Consider the following 22464-nt stretch of genomic DNA (forward strand, 5'->3'; position numbering starts at 1 on the left):
CTGGTATTTCCCAGACACATCTTCATGGTTTTATAAGGTCTGGAGTATTAGTAGAAGTACCACAGAGACAATAGGTAGATTTGTGTAAGACTCCTCATTAGAAGGTTAGAATATTATCAGCCAATTCAAATTTTTCTATTCTTACATTTTCACTAACAGCTTAAACAAAATTTAACAGCATAACCAAAGACAAAAACCAAAGTACTAATCTTAGCTTATCAAGTCATATCCTCTGAGACTCATCTAGGAAGGGCAAAGAAAACCCACAAGACAGTCATGGAGTGTGTTTCTACTCAGTATCATTAAAGCATGCTTACTATTTCTCGCAAGTACAATAATGAGTTTTTAAGAAGGAAATTTAATTGAGCTTTAATCAAGCAATTAAATAACAATGACAATAACATCCAGCACCAACAACCACAATTAAGCTGCTTTCTTCTGTGGTTGTGTGTCCATTGGTGAAGGGGATGGGGTGTTGAGGTATGGCCTGGACCACATTTTACAAATGATGTGAGTCAGTTATTTTATTACAAATACAATGTAAACGAATTCCAGGATGAAACCATACAGGAGGTAACTGATATTCTAGCCACTTTAAAGAAACACTGTGATGTTTTCAAATATTGCAATGTGCAGCAGTCTACAATTTAAGCATACAATTAACAGAATACATTTTTATTTTTCATCAGGGGTCCTAAGGCTACCACCTGGACTTAAGGCTTTTTTTGCAAATAAACTAAAGAGATACCGATGTGTTTTTTTCCTGTTATAAAAGCAGCCCTTCTAAGGGAATGGGTGTCTTGGCAGTTAGGTTAACAAATGCTACCCTTAGCAGATTTTCCTGAAAAACCTTGGAGAGCCTGTGTCTATTTTTGCCTCCATTAATTGCTCAGATAGTCCTGGATACTCTTTGACTCCTGGCACCCTAAATACAGCTAGACTTTGGACAGGCTTTTTATTCCGCGGGCCTTTGGAGGAGTGCTAATTACAAACTATTTAAGCACTAGAAACCCATTCACGAAGCTCCGCCAAGTCTCAGATTTTAAAGCATTTAAAAATATCCTTGCAACAGCCATACTACTTTATCCTTTATCTATTTTTGGAGGCTCAATGTTTGTTTTGCTGGAAGAGAAAATTAAAACATGAAAAGTATGCCATGAGCAAGTCTGCAATAATAAGCAGCACATACATGTTGTGGAGGAAAATATTCAACATAAAACAGTCAACATAAAAACAGATTCTGCCGAGGCATTTTTATAAATAGCAGTTATTATTTGGCTTTCAACTGCAACGCATTTTAAATAACATGCCCTTAAAAAGTTGTCAAGTTCTTTACTTCATATAAATATAATTTCCTGATCTTAAGTTTCATAAAATTATGATGGAAAACTATTACTGCATTCCATTAGTTTCATATGTAATTTTAAAATCATTATATTATTAAAATCAGAAGCACAAGGAGGGAAGAAAAAAATAGAAGCATAACTAAATAGACCCAAAGAAGTCATTTATTGGAAAATATGCACTACTCTGATAAAATCTGAATCTGCCTCAAAAACTTTTAATCAAATGTTTTAAATGGCTATTATATCATGCAGAGATTTATAGATAAAGTTGTCCCAACTAGAACAACATGCTATCAACTGTTCATAACCAATTAAGCATACTCTGCCTTAAGAGTCCCCTTGAATTCCTAAGCACCCAAACACAGGAGGAATTACACTTTAAACCCTTCCAAGAATAGTTCTAGAACTGTTCACCTCTTATGATTACTGCAGTGCACCCAAGTAAAATTCTGCACTATATCTTTAAAAGCAAAAATCACTTTCAAAGGATCTGAATCATCTCCATCTGGGAAAAACAGAGGTGAGTACAGGAAAGGTGCAGCTCTTTCAGTAACAGGAAAATGAAGTCTTAATGCAGGAGAAATAAAGCAAACTGCCCGATGCCCACCATGGGGTGGCACCTCCCGACCCCCATCACTCATTGAGGGCTGCTGGTCATGGGCAAGGCTGATGCAATCCTCCATCGCATGGTCCCCAAGACCAAAGGCTGTCTCCAGTAGTGGTGGTTCAGAGGAGCTGCAGCTTTGTTCGCTACTGCTGGCAGACACCAGAAACCATGGTAACACTTACAGGACCCGAAACACCTTTATTCCCTGCTTCAGAGCTTCCCCGCATCAGCCCACACGATTCGACTTGGCAATATAGAAAATGGTAAAGAGGGATTTAGAAAATACTGAGGAACACCACAAATCAAGCTCAGCATTGAAATTGTGACTTTGCTAGCATTTTCCCAGTATTTCCTGCCTTGCAACTAGTAGATAGGTAACCGAAGGGGCTTGCTGTGAATTATATAGTACCCAAGCCAAAAGCAATATAATTTCTGTGAGAGCACATGCGCCATGACAGAAGAGCACATCTGCCCAGAACGACAATTTTCCTGGGAAGGCCTGTGTGGCGGTGAATAGGGCTCTCTCTGATATGGAAGCTGGAAGAGATTATCAGTGCTTCCAGCCCACAGTGAGGTAATTTTAAAGGCACCTTTTCCTTCATTTGTTCTGCATTCACTGAATGTACATTTTTTGATGTCAGAGGGACATTGCAAAAAAGATCAGACGAGATCGTCTGACAATGGAGCCAGAGTTCAAAGCTTTTATATTTTCAGGTAACAGCATGACAGTGTGTCGGTGCCAAATCTTCCGAGGGCATGTTGCTGCAACCCTGTCCGTGGCATCTCAAATGATTCAAGACAAACAAATCACTTAGTCGTTGAACAACCAGAATGTCTGATATCGTCACACAGACGTTGTAGCAATGGCCACTAATCCAAGTTCCTCTGTTCTGGTGAGAGGAGAAAATTCCTTGGCTTTGGCTTAAGGTTGCCTTTTTAAGTTGCTCTTTCAAAAACTATCATATGCCAAAGTTGTGAGGGTGGGATATCCTGTAAGAAGAGCCAGAAAGGCAGCTCTAGATGCCTCCTGCTGTAAATAAAAGAATTAGGGCGTGGGAGGGTGGGAGTCATCAGAGGTGACTGGGGAGACCCGTAGAGGGAGAGCCAGGTCCTCCTTGGAGCCACACTCACAGCCCGCAGGTGAGAGCCCAGTCTCAGAGGGGGGACTCGGGCAGCTGTGCTCAGACTTGGGGCCTCCTGGCCGACTGTGCAAAGATGCACGGACTCCCAGGGCCAGCACCACGAAGCGATAGAGCTGCAAGACCACCACCAGGAAGTTCTTCACGGCAAAGAACACCAGCATCTGGTTTATCACTTGGAAGTAGGTCATCAGTATGAGACGCACGACAAGGAAGGGGCCATCCTGTATGAAGACGCTGATGCCGATGTTCCACAGATCGGCACTGTACTGGCAGAAGAACAGGCTGGGGAACCCTCTGGCTGCCACAGACAAGGGGCACACGACATGCTGCACTGAAAACGTAAGACAGGAGAGTTAGCACAGCCCTCTGAAATGCAGAGCTGTGAGAAGAGAAACTTAGGGACTAGCCATTAACACAGGTGCTCCACTGGGGTAGTGAAGGATTGGAAATTATAATGTTATTCTGGGTGAAAAAAGTGAAAGCACCCTCTCCCCCACACTGCCACCACCAACATGGTTTCCATTTGTAAAATATCTCAGATCATCCTCTAGTTCTCACTTTCTGGGGGAAAGCAAAATAAATGGAATATAGAGGAGACCAGCAGATGATGTAATGGCTACATCACTGGACTCCCATGTAGATGAACATGGTTCAAGTCCCAGATCTGGCCACTTAAAACTCACGCTGGGCATGTGTATGTGCATGTCCAAAATCCCAAGAGGAGAATGGAGGAGAAGGAATTGCAGCATGACCAGCCCCCCTGGGGGAGTGATTTCTTACTTTCTGTCTCTGTCTCTCTGGTGATTGCAAGAGTCTTATAGCAAAAATCTCTTAAAAAAAAAAAAAGGAATTGAGGGACCAAGGGACAAAGGAAACTGCCAGGTGGTTTCTGGGGTCTGCAGTTGTTCGAAGCATCAAGTAAAGGAGTAGAGCTACCTCTCTGGGAGCCTTTTTTCCGACAATGAGATACTGGCCATTGCTCAACTTTCTTGGGTCTCAGTTTCTTCCTTTGAAAACTGGGAAAAGGGTGCTAACTGTGGGGAAGGGGCCCCTATTCACTGGCTCATCTGTTTCCATTAGAATAATGAACACCTGACTTCTCTCTACTTTCTTCCTCGCCTTCCCCTGGGGATATTGAATGACTTGCTTGACTTATAACTTTGGGAACTGGAATAAAATACTTATGAGCCAGACCATTCTAGATTCATTTTTTAGATCTCCCTGTTTACTGGATGACTCACTCAGACGTGTGTATATTGAAGTGCTTATATTCAAATTCAAATTCAATTCATGTTAATAATATTTTTCTAATGGTGGGATGGGGAGCAAATAAATGCTATTATAATTTTCTTTTGTCCTAATTCTTTATGATTTTGTTTCACAGCTTATAAGAAAGGGTGGATATAATTACCAATTTTCCAGTTTCACAAAAGGAGGTCCAATTGACAGATGAACCTTTTCGTTTTAATTTCCAAAATGTAAATTTAATTAAGGGTCAAAGCCAGAAAAGAATTCTTTTATATTAATGAAACCTTCCATTTGGAGTTTTCAAACAAAGAATGCCTTCGTCTACAGAAACCTGCAAATATTATGAAGCTGCTTTGATATGGGTGAACATAATGTTCTCTTTTTGGAAAATACAACAGTGATTTAGTCAGAAGTAACATTTGGTCTTTGTTTTTCAAACAGCTGTATAATATTATCACCTCTGAAAGTTTACAAAATTTCTTTCTCAAATAAAAATTTTCTTAGCAAGTCTATAAACCACAAGATATCAGAGAGTGAGAACCAGCCAAGTGAATGACATACACACACACATGCACACAAAGAAAGAGAGAAAGAAAGAAAGAAAGAAAGAAAGAAAGAAAGAAAGAAAGAGAAAACCACCTAAGATAGATAATAGCCTTTCCTAAAAAGTTAGGATGGGAAATACCTCCCAAAAAATCATCCAAGGGTATTATTTGATATCTAAATTGATGGCACTTAATATTCTATCAATAGACTCCAGCTTACCAATGAGTAGAGCCTCCCTTCTAAGCTAAGACATACTGTGTGTGTTATAGCATACATTTGTTCATAATTATCAATCATTAATTAGGCTTTTGTTATCTCAAAAAAATGCCGGAGCAACTTTCCATCTATTCCAATGATAATCTTGTTTCAGAAAGTGGATGTTAATGTAAAAAATGGCATCAGATCTCTGAGCTTATCAAAGTGAGCCAAAAAAAAAAAAAGTCAAAAAAACATTAAATATCCCTGCTAATATTGAGGCTAAGTGAGAAATCACCTCTTGGGGGTATAGCCACATAGCAATCCCTTCTCTTCCATTCTCCTCTTGGGATTTTGGGCACACATGCACGCGTACCCAGTATGAGTTTTAAGCTGCTGGGTCCAGGTCTCAAACCACAGTAGACTACACGGGAGTCTAGTGACATAACCATTATGCCATTTGCTGGCCCCAAGAACATGTAATTCCTAAATTCTAGTATTTCTTCAGTATAAAGTGGCATCCAGAAGAATTTACAAATCAAAATTCCAGGTTTCCAAAAACTTCTGGATGACTCCAGGTTACCACTGTCCAAGCAAACTTTGTGTGATAGTAGAAATATTCCTCCTCTGCTGTCCAATACGGCAGCCATGTGTTACAGTTGAACACTCGGAAGGCGGCTCATGTGATGGGGAAACCAAAGTTTTTACTCTATGTAATTTTAATGGGAAGAGCTACAAGTGGCTAGTGGGCACCACAGTGGGCAATACAGCTCCAGATCATCACTAGTATGAAACGGCTGGGAACTAGTTTACTCCTTGCAAAACCTATGAGCTCATGTCTTCATTTCAGTAAGACCAAGTGGAATTGCAAGGGCCACCACTTAGAAAAATTTTAATTTTCCATGTGTGACACAGAAACTGCTCTTACCCTCTCTGAAATTTAAATACAGGAAATTGACAAAGGGAATTGAAAATGACCCCTTACAAATACACACACACACACACACATACACATAATTTATATATCTATATATCTTTATCTATGTATATATTATTTTTTCCTCTTAGATTTTTTAAAATAGTGTGTCTCAGAAAGACCAAAAGCAAGAAATCACCTCCCAGGAGGGATGGCCACACTGCAATCCCTTCTCTTCCATTTTCCTCTCAGAATTTCTGGTACACACACACACACACACACACACACACACACACACACGCCTGGTGTGAGTTTCAGGCTGCTGAGTCTAGGACTCAAACTGAGGTTGACCACGTGGAAGTCCAATGCCTTAACCACTATGCCACCCACAAGTCCCAGACCCCTTATAAATATTAAGAGACAACACATATGCCAGCAGCTTGTTAAGCACTTTAAAAACCTGTATCTTACTGAGTTGTTACAAGAACCCTTCAGCTACTATGATTATCATTCCCATTTTATGGATGATAAAACTGAGTCAGATATGTCCTAACAGACAGTTTTACAGACCATAAGTACGGACATCACTGACAGAAAAAAAAAAAGAAAACTGTGGGATTATGGCTGGCCCTATAGCCTACTGGTTAGGAAAGCCAGATCCTGTGGTTTGAATCCTGGCCCCAGTGGCTTGAAAAACACACAGGGCATGTGGGCAAGCAAGCCCAAATCCTGAATGGAGACACTGAGGAGAGGGTGACCACACCAAGGGAGGTGCTTTCTCCCTCCCTCTTTCTATCTCTTTCTGCCTCTCACCTGTGAGTGCATGTGCCTTCTGTCAGAAAAAACAAAAACAAAACAAAACAAAAGAAAACAAAACGTGAGACTATCCACTCAACTATCATAAAGTCATCATGTACCAAAGCGGATGCACTTGTGACTTTCCAAAATTTCAATCTACTTTCATTCTAAACCGAACTGGAGCCAACACAGGAATATCAAAATAATAATGCTCTCAACTACCTCCTTAGCTTGAATGCAGTTTCTAATCAAGAGTTGTAATTTTTTGCACAAACATCAAGAGACCTACCTGCCAGGTCAAGTGGAAACTGCAGCATGCTCCAAGTCCATATAACAAGGATGGCGTAGACTAGCGCAGGGCTATTTCTAAAATGCACAGAAATTTTTAAATTAGCAATAGGAAGTATAATTACATGCAGAAGAGTGGAAATGTCTCAACCCATAATTGAGTGTATTCCTAATAGACCTCTTGGGAGTTGCCAAAATATCCTGGTGATATAATAAAACCATTTAAAAAAAAGTCCCACAAGGACCAGCAGTTAGCGTAATGGCTATGTCTCTGGACTCCCATGTAGTAGACTGTGTTTTGAGTCCCAGACCAGGCAGCTTAAACTCACGTCGGGTGCATGTGCTTGCATGCCCAAGATCCCGAGAGGAGAATGGAGGAGAAGGGATTGCGGCGTGACCATCCCCCCTGGGGGGTGATTTCTCGCTTTCTGTCTCTCTGTCTTTCTGGCAAGCACACGTACCCTATAGCAAAAACCTCTCTAAGAAAAGAGAAAAAGTCCCACACAATCATAATGAAATAATGAAGTGACTTTCTTTTTTTTTTTTTTTAATCTGGGACCACAGTTGGCATAATGGCTATGTCGCTGAACTCCCATGTAGTTGACTGTGGTTTGAGTCCTGGACCTGGCGGCTTAAACTCACACTGGGCGTGTGTATGTGCGTGGCCAAGATCCAGAGAGGAGAATGAAGGAGAAGGGACTGTGGCATGGCCATCCCCTCTGGGAGATGATTTCTTGCTTTCTGTCTCTCTGTCTCTGTCTGTCTTTCTGGCGAGTGTACACGCCCTATAGCAAAAACTTCTCCCCCCACCCCCCCCCAAAATCTAATACTTAGAACCCAACATATGCATGAACAAGCTCTTTGATCCCTTATTGCTGTCTTAATTAAAAACAAACAAACAAATAAAGAAACAAACAAAAAATAGAAGCATTATGGGAGAAGAGAAATGATAGAAAAAAATGTTAGATATTGACATGGTTACTGCGAAGGTCAATTTCAAAAAATTTCAGGGGGAAATCTGATCATTATTCCAAGACTCTAAGATTCTAATTGAAAAGGGATCTAAAAAGGGCTAAACAATGCTCAAAAATTAAGCACTCACCACATTAAGGAAAGTTGTCCTTAGGTGAAAAACAAGTGGGGAGAGAAATGGAACAAAGGTTTTCACAAGATACTGTGTTGTAAGGCAATGCATTCTGTACATTCACTATTGTACCGTCAGTGCCCACAACAGTGCCTGGCAAGTAACAGGTACATTTGTGGAAGAAATAGTGTGAATGTATAAAAGAAGGGTCCATACTTGAGCAAATATACAAATGTCATAGACCAAAGAGAATGATCTCAAGGAGTAAAGCCAGAAATAGCAAAGATATTTAAGAAGCACCAAAATCACATCTAGTTTTAATAATTTTAATGCAGAAAATACAAGGAAGTTATCAATTTGAAGTCAGCAGTATAATGATAGATTTGTTTCCATATTCTGTGAAGAGGGCTCTTCAGATTGGAGAGGGCTAGAAAGACGTTAGAGATGAGTAATTGAAACCAAACTAAATGAGGTGATTGTAAGGGATCTCCTTAAATGCTTCAAGTGTTGCCCTGAAAAATTCAATCTGAAAACTAAAAAGAGAATTGGTAAAATGAGATTTCTAAGCCATCATTATCTGTCCTGGCAGTTCATGGTGGAGACAAGGTTGGTGACAGAAAAATGGAATTTCAACTTCCAAAAGAAGCAGAAATATATCTTAAAGCACAAAGGCACATTGGCTATTAATTCCTACTTAGATTATATATAAGTGATTTCTTAGAAGATTTCTGAGAGCCCTTATAGAAAAAGACAGTGATTATTAAGAATCAGCACAGGTTCTCAGAGAACAATTACACTCAACTAAACTTATTTCCTCTTTAAAAATAAAAAAAATAGAGTAAGGATTACCAAGCAAATAAAGCTATATAAATTGAAAATAGACATTTGGATTTAAAGAAGGTTTCAGAAAAAAACTCCTATACTGTCCTTATTGACAAAATTAAAAAATGTTCTGGGTATGAGTACTGGTGGGTGGATGGCTCACTCTAAATGACTCCCCAAAGGGAGCTGTCTGATGGGTTGCTGCAGGCTCTGCCTGTGATTCCTTTCCACCTCACATGCCATCAACGGCTTGGCTGATGACATTGATGGAAGGTTTCTCATATACACACACGACATGGAGCGTGGATAGAAAACCAGTACCCTGGAAGATACAATCAAGATTCAAACAGATGTCACTGGATGACCTAGATTAGGGTAGAAGAGAGAGCATTTCACAGCAGCAGCCAGGAAAAGGGCTCAAGGATTTTCCCTTACTATTATCTAATTATGAGCCTACAGTGTGACATGATTTATGATTTTCTAAAACCAAATGCAATCATAGTTTGCTTCATGAGAAATGTAAGTCTAGAATGTTAAGTGGAAGTGCCTTGGGAAGGCAGACAAGTTTTCCTTCTTTCCAATGTCAATGTCTATACACGGTAGACCTTCAAAAAGTGCCCTGAATTTTAAAATAATGTTACCTATAGTTTTGTGTTTTGTTTTAGGTTTTTGCCATAGAGCATGTGTGCTCACTGGAGAGAGACACAGAGAGGGAAAGTGAGAAATCCTCCCACCGCCACCACCAGGGAAAGATGGCCATGCTAATCCCTTCTCCTTCGGTCTCCTCTCAGGATCTGGGGCACACATGCACATGCGCCTGTGTGATTTTTCAAACTGCTGGGTCAGGGACTCAAACAGCAGATGGCCTTGTGAGAATCCAATGCCCTAACCACCGCTCCACCTGCAGGCCTCATTACCAGTAGTTTTTAATCTCAGATGTATGTACCAGCCGATTTTCAAAATGTTTTACTCTGTGACCACACACTTAATCCTCCTATTGCCTCAACAAAAGTAGGCACAAGGGTTACCCCTATTTCATCAATGGGAAAACTGAGGCATAGAGAGTGGAGGATATTGTTCCAACATGACACGATTATAAATGTTGCTAGTGGAAGTCAAAACTAGATAGCTGGTTTCATCCTTTACCATGTCAACTAAAATGGAAAGTTTTAGCCCTCCTCAATTCTCCAGTGTTCAGAACACACCTGAAATGTTTTGTGTTGTGCTCCATGGTTCAGGAAGAACATTGATAAAGTCATTTGTATAAAAGGAGGAGGCCAGGTTGGTAAGCATATGCTCTGATGCCAAGTGGTCAGAGTGTAAATAGCAGCACAACACTCAGAGAGAAACAGGACGTGGGGGTCTCTACCCACGCTGACCACTTACTGTCAAGAGCTACATAAATATGAACAAGTCGCTTAATATCTGTATGCCTTAGTTCACTCACCCACCTATGAGGATGGCAATTCAATGGCTACTGAATTTTAATAACAGCATTATTAAGTACATTACTTAAATATGTGAAGCATATAAAGTTCTTAGAATAGCACCTGACAGGCTTACATGTTGGAGCACTATAAAATAGCTACTTTTTTTCTTTTCTTTTCTTTTTTTTGGGAGAGATTTTTGCTATAGGGCACGTGCACACACCAGAAAGACAGAGAGAGACAGAGAGAAGAAAGCAAGAAATCACCCCCAAGGGGAGATGCCCATGCCACAATTCCTTCTCCTCCATTCTCCTCTCAGGATCTTGGGCATGCACACACACGTGCCCGGCGTGAGTTTAAGGCACTGGGTCCAGGACTTGAATCATAGTTGACTACATGTGACCACACACTTAATCCTCCTATTGCCTCAACAAAAGTAGGCACAAGGGTTACCCCTATTTCATCAATGGGAAAACTGAGGCATAGAGAGTGGAGGATATTGTTCCAACATGACACGATTATAAATGTTGCTAGTGGAAGTCAAAACTAGATAGCTGGTTTCATCCTTTACCATGTCAACTAAAATGGAAAGTTTTAGCCCTCCTCAATTCTCCAGTGTTCAGAACACACCTGAAATGTTTTGTGTTGTGCTCCATGGTTCAGGAAGAACATTGATAAAGTCATTTGTATAAAAGGAGGAGGCCAGGTTGGTAAGCATATGCTCTGATGCCAAGTGGTCAGAGTGTAAATAGCAGCACAACACTCAGAGAGAAACAGGACGTGGGGGTCTCTACCCACGCTGACCACTTACTGTCAAGAGCTACATAAATATGAACAAGTCGCTTAATATCTGTATGCCTTAGTTCACTCACCCACCTATGAGGATGGCAATTCAATGGCTACTGAATTTTAATAACAGCATTATTAAGTACATTACTTAAATATGTGAAGCATATAAAGTTCTTAGAATAGCACCTGACAGGCTTACATGTTGGAGCACTATAAAATAGCTACTTTTTTTCTTTTCTTTTCTTTTTTTTGGGAGAGATTTTTGCTATAGGGCACGTGCACACACCAGAAAGACAGAGAGAGACAGAGAGAAGAAAGCAAGAAATCACCCCCAAGGGGAGATGCCCATGCCACAATTCCTTCTCCTCCATTCTCCTCTCAGGATCTTGGGCATGCACACACACGTGCCCGGCGTGAGTTTAAGGCACTGGGTCCAGGACTTGAATCATAGTTGACTACATGGGAGTCCAGTTACATAGCCATTACGCCACTCCTGGTCCCAAGATTGCTATTTTTTATTACGTGTAATCTTGAGACTTTCTCAATTTCTCTTGCCAGATACGCTTTTGCATCTATAATTGGATAATGTTAATATCTACTTCATAGGGCTAATGAAAAGAATAAATATCTATTAAACCTAATCCCTTATGACTTCTTGGCACACAGTAAGATAGACATTACCCAGTAGGGCCACACAGTAAGATAGACATTGCCCAGTAGCCATAGAGGCATTTTATTATTATGTCAACATGCTTCTGAAATTCTTTGTGTCTCGAGTTCTTCAATGACAGCCGTGAGGATGCCCAACTCTAACTGTTCAATAATGAATGTATTTTTCTGTATACACATACATTTTTCTATACATACACAAAATATGGTAGAATGTGGGTATTGACAGACATATTAATAAAAGTATCAAAAATAACTTTAGAAAATTAAATTAGGGAATTTTTTTAAGCAGGCAATATGCATTATTAGATCAGACTAAAAATACTTAGGAAGGTTAAATATTGGAACATAGGTAAATTATTGGAGCAAAATGTCAAGATTTGAAAAGAAATTTTGGGATGTATGTGTATTTCACTGTTCCACATGAGTAACCTGTCTTCGTAAATGCCAACTGAAAGCAGATGAAAGGACAACAGACTCTGTATATAAAGAGATAAGAGATCTTGAGAAGTATGAGTATCACTTCTTTACTTGGAAAAATTGGAGGATTAAAGACCGACATTTGATGGATTGGCGCATTCCACCTGGTGGAAAATTTAAAATGAAAGGTCGTGTTTTGCCAATTGGCTTAATTATTTCTTTTTGAAAGCATAAATATTCCTTTAGACAAGAGATAATTGGTGGATATAATTCAGCTAGATTTTTTTTTTTTTTTGAGAGAGAGAGGTAGGCAGGGGGTGGGGAGAATGATGTAGGTTTTTTGTTTTTGTTTTGAGAGATTTTTGCTATAAGGCACATGTGTTCACCAGAGAGACAGAAAGTGAGAAATCACACACACACACACACACACACACACACACACCCCCGGGGAGGTGGCCATGCTGCAATCCCTCTCCTCCATTCTCCTCTCAGAGTCTTGGGCATGCACACAGCGTGAGTTGTAAATCCTGGGTCCGGGACTCAAACCACAGTCAACTATGTGGGAGTCCAGCGACATAACCATTATGCCATCTGCTAGGTCCTAAAATATGTAGTTTTGACAGGATCTCACTATGTTGTGATCCTACCGCTCCAGCCTCCCAGGAGGCGAGGATTATAGGCATGCACACCTGCACCTGGCATATCGCGGTTGGTCTGGGATCTTAGGTTGTCCATGCAGTTCCAACATCACACAACTGTATCCTACAACTGCACTACCGGACTGGGGCGCACTGAGCTTTTAAAAAAAAACACATCTGACAAATACCTTCAAAGAAGGAAAGAGTAATAAAACACATAGGGGAAAAAAATGAGAAAGAAAATAAAATGTTAATCTAACCTGGGAAAAATGTTCTACCAAGCAAAATAGAGAAAATTGTGTAAATTTACAAAGATTCTCCTTTGTATGGTCAAATACACTCAGTAATGCTATGAAAACAAGCTTTTCTGTTTTTAATAAATCATGTGTGCTCAAAAAAAACAGGCTGCACAGAGTGATCTCCAAGGTGTAATGACCAGTGAACTCTTCCTGGCAATGCTGTTGAAAGTCAGAGTTGTGAAAATGTTGGAGGCTAGCTAGAGCAAAATGAAAAGGTCAGCAAATCTTCTCCCAAACAAACATGTATAAGACTGGATAAACTGTCAAAAACAACCATTCGGAACTCGAGAAATCAACCCAAGACAAACAGCGAATTGAGTAATGTTTATTCATGAAAAGCAGGTAAAACATTAGGTAAGGGCAGTGAGAATCTACAGGGTTTTTGCCCATAGACATTTGCATATCCCAGCTTGCCCATGTTAAAGAAAAACTGCATTGGATGCAGTTAAACAGGCAAGGAAGGATTAACTCAGGTTATCAGAATAGAGACATTGAATTCAACTCTGATGAAACAAAGGGTGGGGGAGTTTTTAGGCACTGGAAGAGCTGGTGGAAAAGTATTAGAGAATTTTAGGGTGAAAGTTGATCCATGCGATTAGGCCATGCGTGCTTGCCAATCAGCACTTACCCATCTCCCACAGAGACTGGGAGACAGAGACTATCTTTTTTTGAAATTATATTTCCCATAAAAAGGCTTCCAGGTCCTTGAGAAAGACATTCTTGAGCTGTAAACTCATGGGAGGCTAAGATTTTTGTTTCAAACAGGTGGAGAAAGAATTTACAATTTCAAGCTTTCTAAAGTAAATATTCTAAGAAAAGGAAAGTCAAGAGTCTACTATCAGGAATAACACAGTCTAAGGTTTACTCAAATTATGAGAACCTTAAAGCCATCTTAACTATTGCTGGAGCAAGCCTGAGAATAATATATGGCTGTAATATATTATCCAAGATGTCCATTTATCCACAAAATATGTGACATACAAAAACCAGAAATGTGTACTCAGAGGGGAAAAGTCAGTGGAATCTGACCCTAATAGGCCTCAGATATTGAATTGAGCAAAAGATGACATCAAGGCAACTATTATAAATGCATTCAACAAATGAAAAAAAAACCCTCAATTTTACAAATTAAAAAAGAATATGATAGCGATGACTTAACAATAAAGAATCTGAAAAAAAACCCACAGAAACTATAAAAAGGATTAAATAAAAACCTCTAGAGCTGAAAATGTAGAAACAAATAACAATTCACTATATGAACCCTAATTTGACTCAGCATCGAGATTTGAGACAGCAGAAGAAAAAAAAAATTAGTGACTTGGAAGATAGATGTATGGAAATGATCTAATCTGAAGAACAGAGGATAAAAAATATTAAAGAAAAATTAAGAAAGTCTCATGGATCTATAAAACATGGTTGAATGCACACTATTTATTTATTTGTTTTAAGAAGTTTTTGCCATAAGGTGTATGTGCTTGTCAAAGGGAGACAGTGAAAGGGAAAGTGAGAAGCCGCCCTCCAAGAGGGGTTGGCCACACTGTCATCCCTTCTCCTCTACTCTTGTCCTGGGATCTTGGGCCCACATGCACACGTACCTGGTGGAACAAACATATTTTTAATAAAATTCCCAGAAGGAGGAAGACAAAACCAAGAGAAAAAGGGGAAGGAGATAGTACAGTAGAGCAGGAGAGAGAGAGAACAAAGAAATAATGGCTTAAAACTTTGAGGAAAAACATAATTTACCCATCAAAGAGTCATTTTTTTTTTTTTAGAGGTTTTTGTCTTAGGGCACATGTGCTCACAGAGAGAAACAGAGACAGTGAGAGAGAAAGTGAGAAATCACCCCCCAGGGAGGATGGCCACACCACAATCCCTTCTTTTCCATTCTCTTCCTGGGATCTTGGGCATGCATGCACACACACAGTGCTTGACTTTCAAGCCATTAGGTTTGGGACTCGAACAGAGGTTGGCATGTACGAGTCCAGTGATGTAACGGCTATGCCATCTGCTGCTCCTTCCAGGATCCAATCTTAATAAGACCTAGTAATATTAAAAACAGGGTCAGCAGGTGGTGTGGAGGTTAACACACTGGATCTCACATGGCTGGCTGTGCAGTTCGAGTCCCAGATTCAGTGTCTTGAAAATAACTCCAGGTGTTTGCACACGCATGCCTCAAATGTCTGGGGGGAGACTGGAGCAGAAGGGATTGTAGTGTGGTCATCCCCTCAGAGGGTGATTCCTTTTTTTCCCCCACTCTCTCTCTGTTTTTTTCTCTCTCTGGAAAATGCACACCACCCCATGGCAAAAACTAAAATAAACTAAAAATAAAATCTACACATAGCACACTTGTGCTACTGAAGAAGAAAGAGAAATGGAAATCTTGAAATCATCAAAAGAAAATTGACTTATCATATACAGGATAACAACCAAATAAGTAGTGGCTGACATCTTATCAAATACAATGAAGGCCAGAAGGAACTAGAGTGAGAGATATAAAATGCTGAAAAACAAAACAAAATGAAACAAAAGCTGTCAACCAGGAATTCTATATGCAGTAAAGTTATTGTTTAAACCTGAAAGGAAACACTGTCAGATGTAGAAAGACTTGTAAGAGTTTACTGCTGGTAGATTTGCCTTGGAAGAAATACTAAATGATGGTTTTCATGCTGAAAGAAGATTATACAAGAGAGTAACTTAAATCCACAAGAAGAAATGAAAATGGTAAGCACATGAACAAATAAAAAGGATCTAAACATACTAGGCAGTTATATAATATTTCCTTTTCTCTGAAAAGTGTATACAGAACAATAGTCATGAAAGTGTATTGTTGGCTAATGACATCAAAGACATACACACAACAATAATAGGAAAAAAGAGGGAGAAGAAATGGAGCTATGACCACTGGAACAAATGGAGTGACAGAGCTATGAAGATTTAAAATACATATTGTAATTCCTATTGCAACCACTAATAAAATCATTCAAAAGCTACAGAGAAATTAAAATTGTGGACTGAAAAATCTTTGTATGACTAAAAAAGGGAGGGGGGAAAATCAATGAAGGAGTAAACATAGAACATGAAACAAAGAGAAAAACAAACAACCAAATAGCAAATATAAACAAGGCTGCCTTTGTTATTATATTAAGTATTAATGGACTACACATGATATTGAATAATGCCCTCTAAAACCTCATGTTTACCTGAACTTCAGAATGTGACTTTATTTATAAGCTCTTCGCAGATATAACTGAGTTAAGATGAAGACATACTAGATTATAGTGAGTTGGGCTCTAACCAAAGATTCAATGTCCTCTTATGAAGAGAGAAATTTGGAGACACAGAATGCCATGTGAAGAAAGAGACAGAAATTGGGGTGACACATCTATATCCCAAGGAAACCAAGGATTACAAGCAGTCCCCAGAAGCTAGGAGAAAGGCATAGAGAGCATGCCTCCTCAGAGCCCTCATTGGAAGCCAACACCTTGATTTTGGATTTCTAGCCTCCAGAACTGTAAAAAAAGAAATTTCTGTTGTTTTAAGCATCCTTGTCTGTGGTAGTTATAGTTATCCTGGGGAATTAGTATACACACAAAGCCAAAGATAAAATTTTCCGACTCAGAAAAAGATATGTAAGATCCAACTACAGACTGGCTATAAGATATATTGTTTGGATACAAAGATACAAATAACTTGAAAACAAAAGAATTGAAAATTCATCACATGCCAATAGCAGGACAACTAGAGTGCTTATATAAAACAAAATAAACTTTCAGACAAAGAATATCACTATAGAGAAAAAAACGAATTTCAAGATGAAAACTCTAGAAACTTCCTAGGCCCTAACTTGCTGGTTTGGGGTGGGGATGATGGTATTTGAGTAATGGAGGCACACAGGAGTGGCATGGAGGTTACAGAAAGCCACCGAAGTACTTCAGTAATATTCAAAATAAAAATGGGGTTGGAGTGGGGAGATGGGGGTGCCATGAAGGTGGAAGGCTGGTATTTGAGTAATAGAGGCACATGGGAGTGGTGTAGAGATTACAGAAAGCCGCTGACGCCACTGTAGTAATATTAAAAATGGCTTCAATTTCACACCATGAAAACTGAAAACAAATTTTAAAAACATAAACCATATAAGCCCTAACATAGTTTATTTGGTCCCATTAAATGTCAGCTTTCTTGGAATATAATACAAGTTTTAAATTAAAAAAAATATATATATACGTTCATGAATCCTTCAGATTAATCTGTGAATGGCAGAAGAAACCAGAGATATTTAAAGTGACTTAAAACATCAAGTGTTCCCTAGGTTCTTGCTGAATTCAAATAGTCTTCACTGGACCAAGACTGTGTACACTGGTTTGTTTGTTTTTTTAATCACTAGCTCAGCATCTGGTCTCCAATCTACCTAATACAGTGTCTGGTGCATTTTACTGAATTGTTGGGAAAGTCATGATGCATTTTTACACAGAAAAATTTATCATGACTTTCCTGACGACTCAAAACATAACCAATCCATCGTTGATGAATGAAAGAATGCCTTGTGAAGCCAGTCCAGGGGCAGTGTTGTAATGCTCTGCCATGCTGAGGCCACATGGAAAGGTCCTGGGTTCAAGGTTCAAGGTCTCCCTATACAAGCAGGCTCATGCATGCATGACCATGATCATGGCCGAGCACTCTGTGGATGGGGTCTGTGTATTTCTCTCACTCTCTCTGTCTCTGTGTCTCTCTTTCTCTCTCTCTCTCTCATACAAAAAAATACACAAAATTTAAAAATGCCTTATGGTGTTCAAGAGGTTTTTTTGGTTTGTTTTGTTAGGCAATCATAACTTTATTCAATGAACATCTAACATTTATTAACAAACACAGATCCCTAAATTGCCCCTTGGTGTCACTTCTGTATGGGACTAATAAATAGTCTATTAAGATAGCTAAATTTGTTATTTCTCACATTTTCATGATTGACCCCCAAAATCCCTTTGCAACACCTCTTTCACTACCCTATGTTCTTTACCATGTCCCTAGATACTCAGCACATATGTATTCATTTCTATATAGTGGTAGCTAGTTATCTTTATAGTGTCATCTCCCTGTTATTCTAGAAAATTATTTTTCTTATATGCTGTCATAATTTCTTCATGTTTTCCTTGTGACTTCATTGTATTATAATTATCCTGAAATATTTTAAAATACATTATACAACGTAAAGCACTGATCAAATGTAAGACATCAAAACCACAAAACTAAAATCAATGCTCTGAGGATAATGAATCAATTTAGGTTGAATTCTTTTTAAAAGAATATGTCAACTTAATAAGCTATAAGAAAAATGCATATAAACGAAACAGAAATGATCTTATAAAGGTAAGCTATGGTTATAAATATAATTCATGCTATCAGTGGGATATTAAGTTTACTCAGTATGTTAGTGTCTTTTGCTCAGCTTTATGTTTTGTTGTTTGAGGAACACAGCATAAAGTAAACTGCAGCATTAAAAGCCAGCCTCATTCCAATTTATTTTTATAGCACAGTGCAAAACAACCCAAGCTTAAAGTAATTCAGGCACTGAGACTTAAATCCCTAATGGTAAGAAAGTAGTTCCATAAACAGATGTGATCATGGATTCTGAGTTTATTTGCTTGTGGCAAAAATAAAAGTACCAACTCAATAAGTTTTAATTTATAGGCATCTACACCAAAAAGCCTTGGGCACTTCGAGGAAAACTGACTGAAAATAAAATTTAGTAAAATAAAAACCTCATTTGCCCCATTCTCTATTCACACCAGGGAATGTAAATTCCCCAACTGGATGGGGGAGACATTTCACCACATCTCTCCTATTCGCTCTCTTAGAATGGTAGCTGTGTTGTGTTCTACAAGAGAATTTTGTGACTGGTTGTTCTCCTGACTCTTGGGAAGCAGAAAGAAGAGCTAGAGCTGGTCATCCTGCTGCCAGAAGTTTTCCAGATGACCAGGGTCCCCCGACCCGTGGTCATGCACACACAGAGCTTTACTGCTCTCACCCACAGGACACATTATGTGTCCCTTCCTCTCGGGAAACCTTGCGTATACATTTTTTTTTAAACATAAAGACTGTGGTAGTTCCAAATATATATCTCATCTGCCAGCAAATTACAATTTTAATAGTGGACATTTGTAATACTTAACGTCTTTATTCACACAGAATACAAATAGCAGAACAGAGGTAGGCATGTGGTCCTGACCTTCAAAAGGTCTTCTCATTGCAAGACCTGCTTACCTCACATTTTGTTCTTCCAGTGTCTCACTTGTGAATTCCAAGATGTCAGCAGCTGTCCCCACAAACATAAGGAGAAGTTGAGAGAGCTGATCTCGAGTGATGCCACCGCCAATGGGAAGAAGCCATCTTCCGATTATTAGCATTAACAGGAATGTCTGATGAAGTCCCAGAGTCCAAACTTTTTCACATACTGTAGATAAGTTATTTACAAAATCTTTGGCCTGTTTAACAGAAATGTCATACAGACAGAGAATTATCAGTTACCATCTTGAAAAGAAATGCCTTCATCACTGTGGTTTTCAATCAAGAATTGGCTTTTGGAGACATTTTCAGGAGTTATTTTTCACTTACTAAAGAAAGTAAAACTCCTTCAGCTGAACACTCTGAAAAAAGAAATAATCTAATGTGGTCCTTAAGATAGCACTAACATAACAAGTGATTTTTTTTTTTTAAGAGAGATTTTTATAGGGAGTGTTCACTCACTTGAGAGAGAGACAGAAAGTGAGAAATCACCCCGTGCCTCAAACGCTTCTCCTCCATTCTCTTGGGGTGTTGTTGGGCAGGCACTTACACATGCCTGGTGTGAGTTGCAAGCCACTGGGTCTGGGACTTTAACTACAGTTGGTCATGTGGGAATCCAGCAATGTAACTATTATACCATCTGCTGGTCCCATAAGTAACTTATACCTCATACTTGCTAGTGGGCTTGTATCAAATGATATTCAAAAAGAAATTTTACAATGTCTTCAAGATCATTTCTCATTTTATAATGCTCTGCAACGAAGTATGACACACAGTAAATTTCATAAATTTCATGTTAAAACCACAAAAATCCTGGATTTTTTTCTTTTGTAGATTTTAAATCTGAATTTACTAATCTCGAAATATTTATAACATGGTAGAAATCTTGCCCCTTTTTTTTAACTGCCTTAAAATTCTATTATACTTAGCCAGAAAAACTATATGATAATATGTATCCATTAATTATATGTCAAGAAAGAAACATAAAGTTATTATTTTTATTTTTAATGTTTAACATTTCATTCAATAATCTACAAACGAGCAAGCACATTTCGTTTGGTCATTATTCTTAAATTTTGAAAAAAATTTTCTTACTCATGTATTCTAGATGACTTTTCTTGCCATTTACCTTCTAAATAAGTTTCAGCGTACATGAGGGGACTTCAGAAAGTTTATGGAAAAATAGAATTAAAGTATTAGTTTATTTTGGTATAATAAATGTTGATATCCACGCATAGTTTTTTCACAATATGTACTTTCTATGAACTTTTTGAAGATCCTTCATATTATGGACCCTGTAAGTTATAATCTTTTAAAGACTACATGTGGAGCCAAAAATTGCCACAATGGTTAATGTATTGTACTCCCCCATGGTCGACCATAGTTTGTGTCCTGTCCTTGAAAATCACATGCGTGTGCATGCCCCAAATCCCAGGAGAATGAAGAAGGGATTATGGCATGCCCATCCCCTTGAGAGGTGATTTCTCATTTTCCCTCTCTCTGTCTCATGCTGGTGAGCAAATGCGCTTCATGGCAAAAACAAAAACAAAAACAAAAACAAAACAAAACAAAACAAAAAAAACTATGTGCACTTAGATTTTGAGTGGATTAAATATTAATTCCATTTAACTACAATTGTGCAAAATATATCTACCCCTCCTGATCACCTGTAAATATCAAATGCACAAGTAAAGGGAGGCTAAATAACAAGGCAGGATACCAACCTGACCGCGGTCATGCATAAAAATAAATCGTTGTTCATCTGTATACTTCTTTCTTTCTTTCTTTTTTAAATTGCCAGAGGGTGTGTACACTCACGAGAGGAGACAGAAAGACAGAGAAAGAAAAAGCACCTCTCCAATGGGGTGTAGTCATGCCACAATCCCTTCTCCATTTTTCATCCTGTCAAGGTTTGGGGCATGCACACACACGTGCCCCCTATGTTTTTCAAGACACCAGGGCTGGGACTCTAGTTATAGTTGCTCCTCTGGTCTCCAGCTTCTGTGACTACCAGGATACCATGCCAGCCCTTGTGCATTTCTTTATATTTATTCTATAAAACTTCACAGACATATTATTTCATTCACACAGGAAGCACACTAGCAGGGTAAATATTAATAGCTTTAATTGTCATATGAAAAACTTACATGGAGAGACTAAGAGATTTGTTCAAAGTGATGAAGATAATTTGTGATTGAATTTTAAGTTAGACTCCAAGGTTCATTCTATTAACTTCACAGAATGAATAGCCTATCTTACTGATGGAAACATGTTTCAGTGATAGAAGCCACGGCTTTCAGTCTCTCCTATACACTGTTTTTAAATAGGTCGTGATGATGGGGCTGGCAGGTGGTGTGGTGGTTAAGGGTGCTTAATTCCCACACGGCTAACTAACTACAGTCAAGTCATAGACCTGGTGGTTTGCTTTCTCACTTTCTTTCTCTCTCTCTCTCTCCCTCTCTCACTTTCTCACTCTGTCCCTCTCTGGTCAAATTAACATAAATAAAAATGAAATAATTCTTTTTTTTGAGAGAGGTTTTTGCTATAGGGCATGTGCGTTCACTATAAAGACAGAGAGACAGAAATAGAGAAAGCGAGAGATCACCACCCCAGGGGGGATAGCCATGCCACAATCCCTTCTCCTCCATTCTCTCGGGAACTTGAGCATGCACGCACACGCACCCGGCATGAGTGTAAGGCCCTGGGTCGGAAACTCGAACTGCGGTCGACTACGTGGGAGTCCAGCAACATAGCCATTACGCCAACTACTGGTCCCAAAATAAAATAATTCTTTTTAAAAAACAAAAACAAAAAAAGAAGTAAATAGGTCATGATGTTTGCCAAATATCAGACATGCAAAGAAAAGGAAATTATTCTATTTAGGTTAGAAACCTCCTCTATTTTGCTAATAAACAAAAAAAGATACATAGACATTTTTGCTAAGGTAATAA

The 22464-nt window shown here is 38.9% G+C and overlaps 1 protein-coding gene across 1 annotated transcript in view; it reads right to left on the minus strand.

The window, feature by feature from the left end:
- Positions 1-338: 338 nt before the first annotated feature.
- Positions 339-22464, minus strand: part of TMEM26 (transmembrane protein 26) — a 57375-nt gene continuing 35249 nt past the window's right edge. Inside the window, exons 4-6 of the mRNA XM_006147075.3 lie at positions 19493-19713; positions 7088-7164; positions 339-3426 (exon numbers count right to left, since the gene is read on the minus strand). Of these exons, the coding sequence (XP_006147137.1) occupies positions 2999-3426; positions 7088-7164; positions 19493-19713 (726 nt within the window). The 3' untranslated portion in view covers positions 339-2998. The remainder of the gene's footprint in view (positions 3427-7087; positions 7165-19492; positions 19714-22464) is intronic.

Source organism: Tupaia chinensis, unplaced genomic scaffold (genome assembly GCF_000334495.1).
Source record: "Tupaia chinensis unplaced genomic scaffold, TupChi_1.0 Scaffold000199_1, whole genome shotgun sequence".
In the NCBI taxonomy this organism is placed as follows: Eukaryota; Metazoa; Chordata; class Mammalia; order Scandentia; family Tupaiidae; genus Tupaia; species Tupaia belangeri.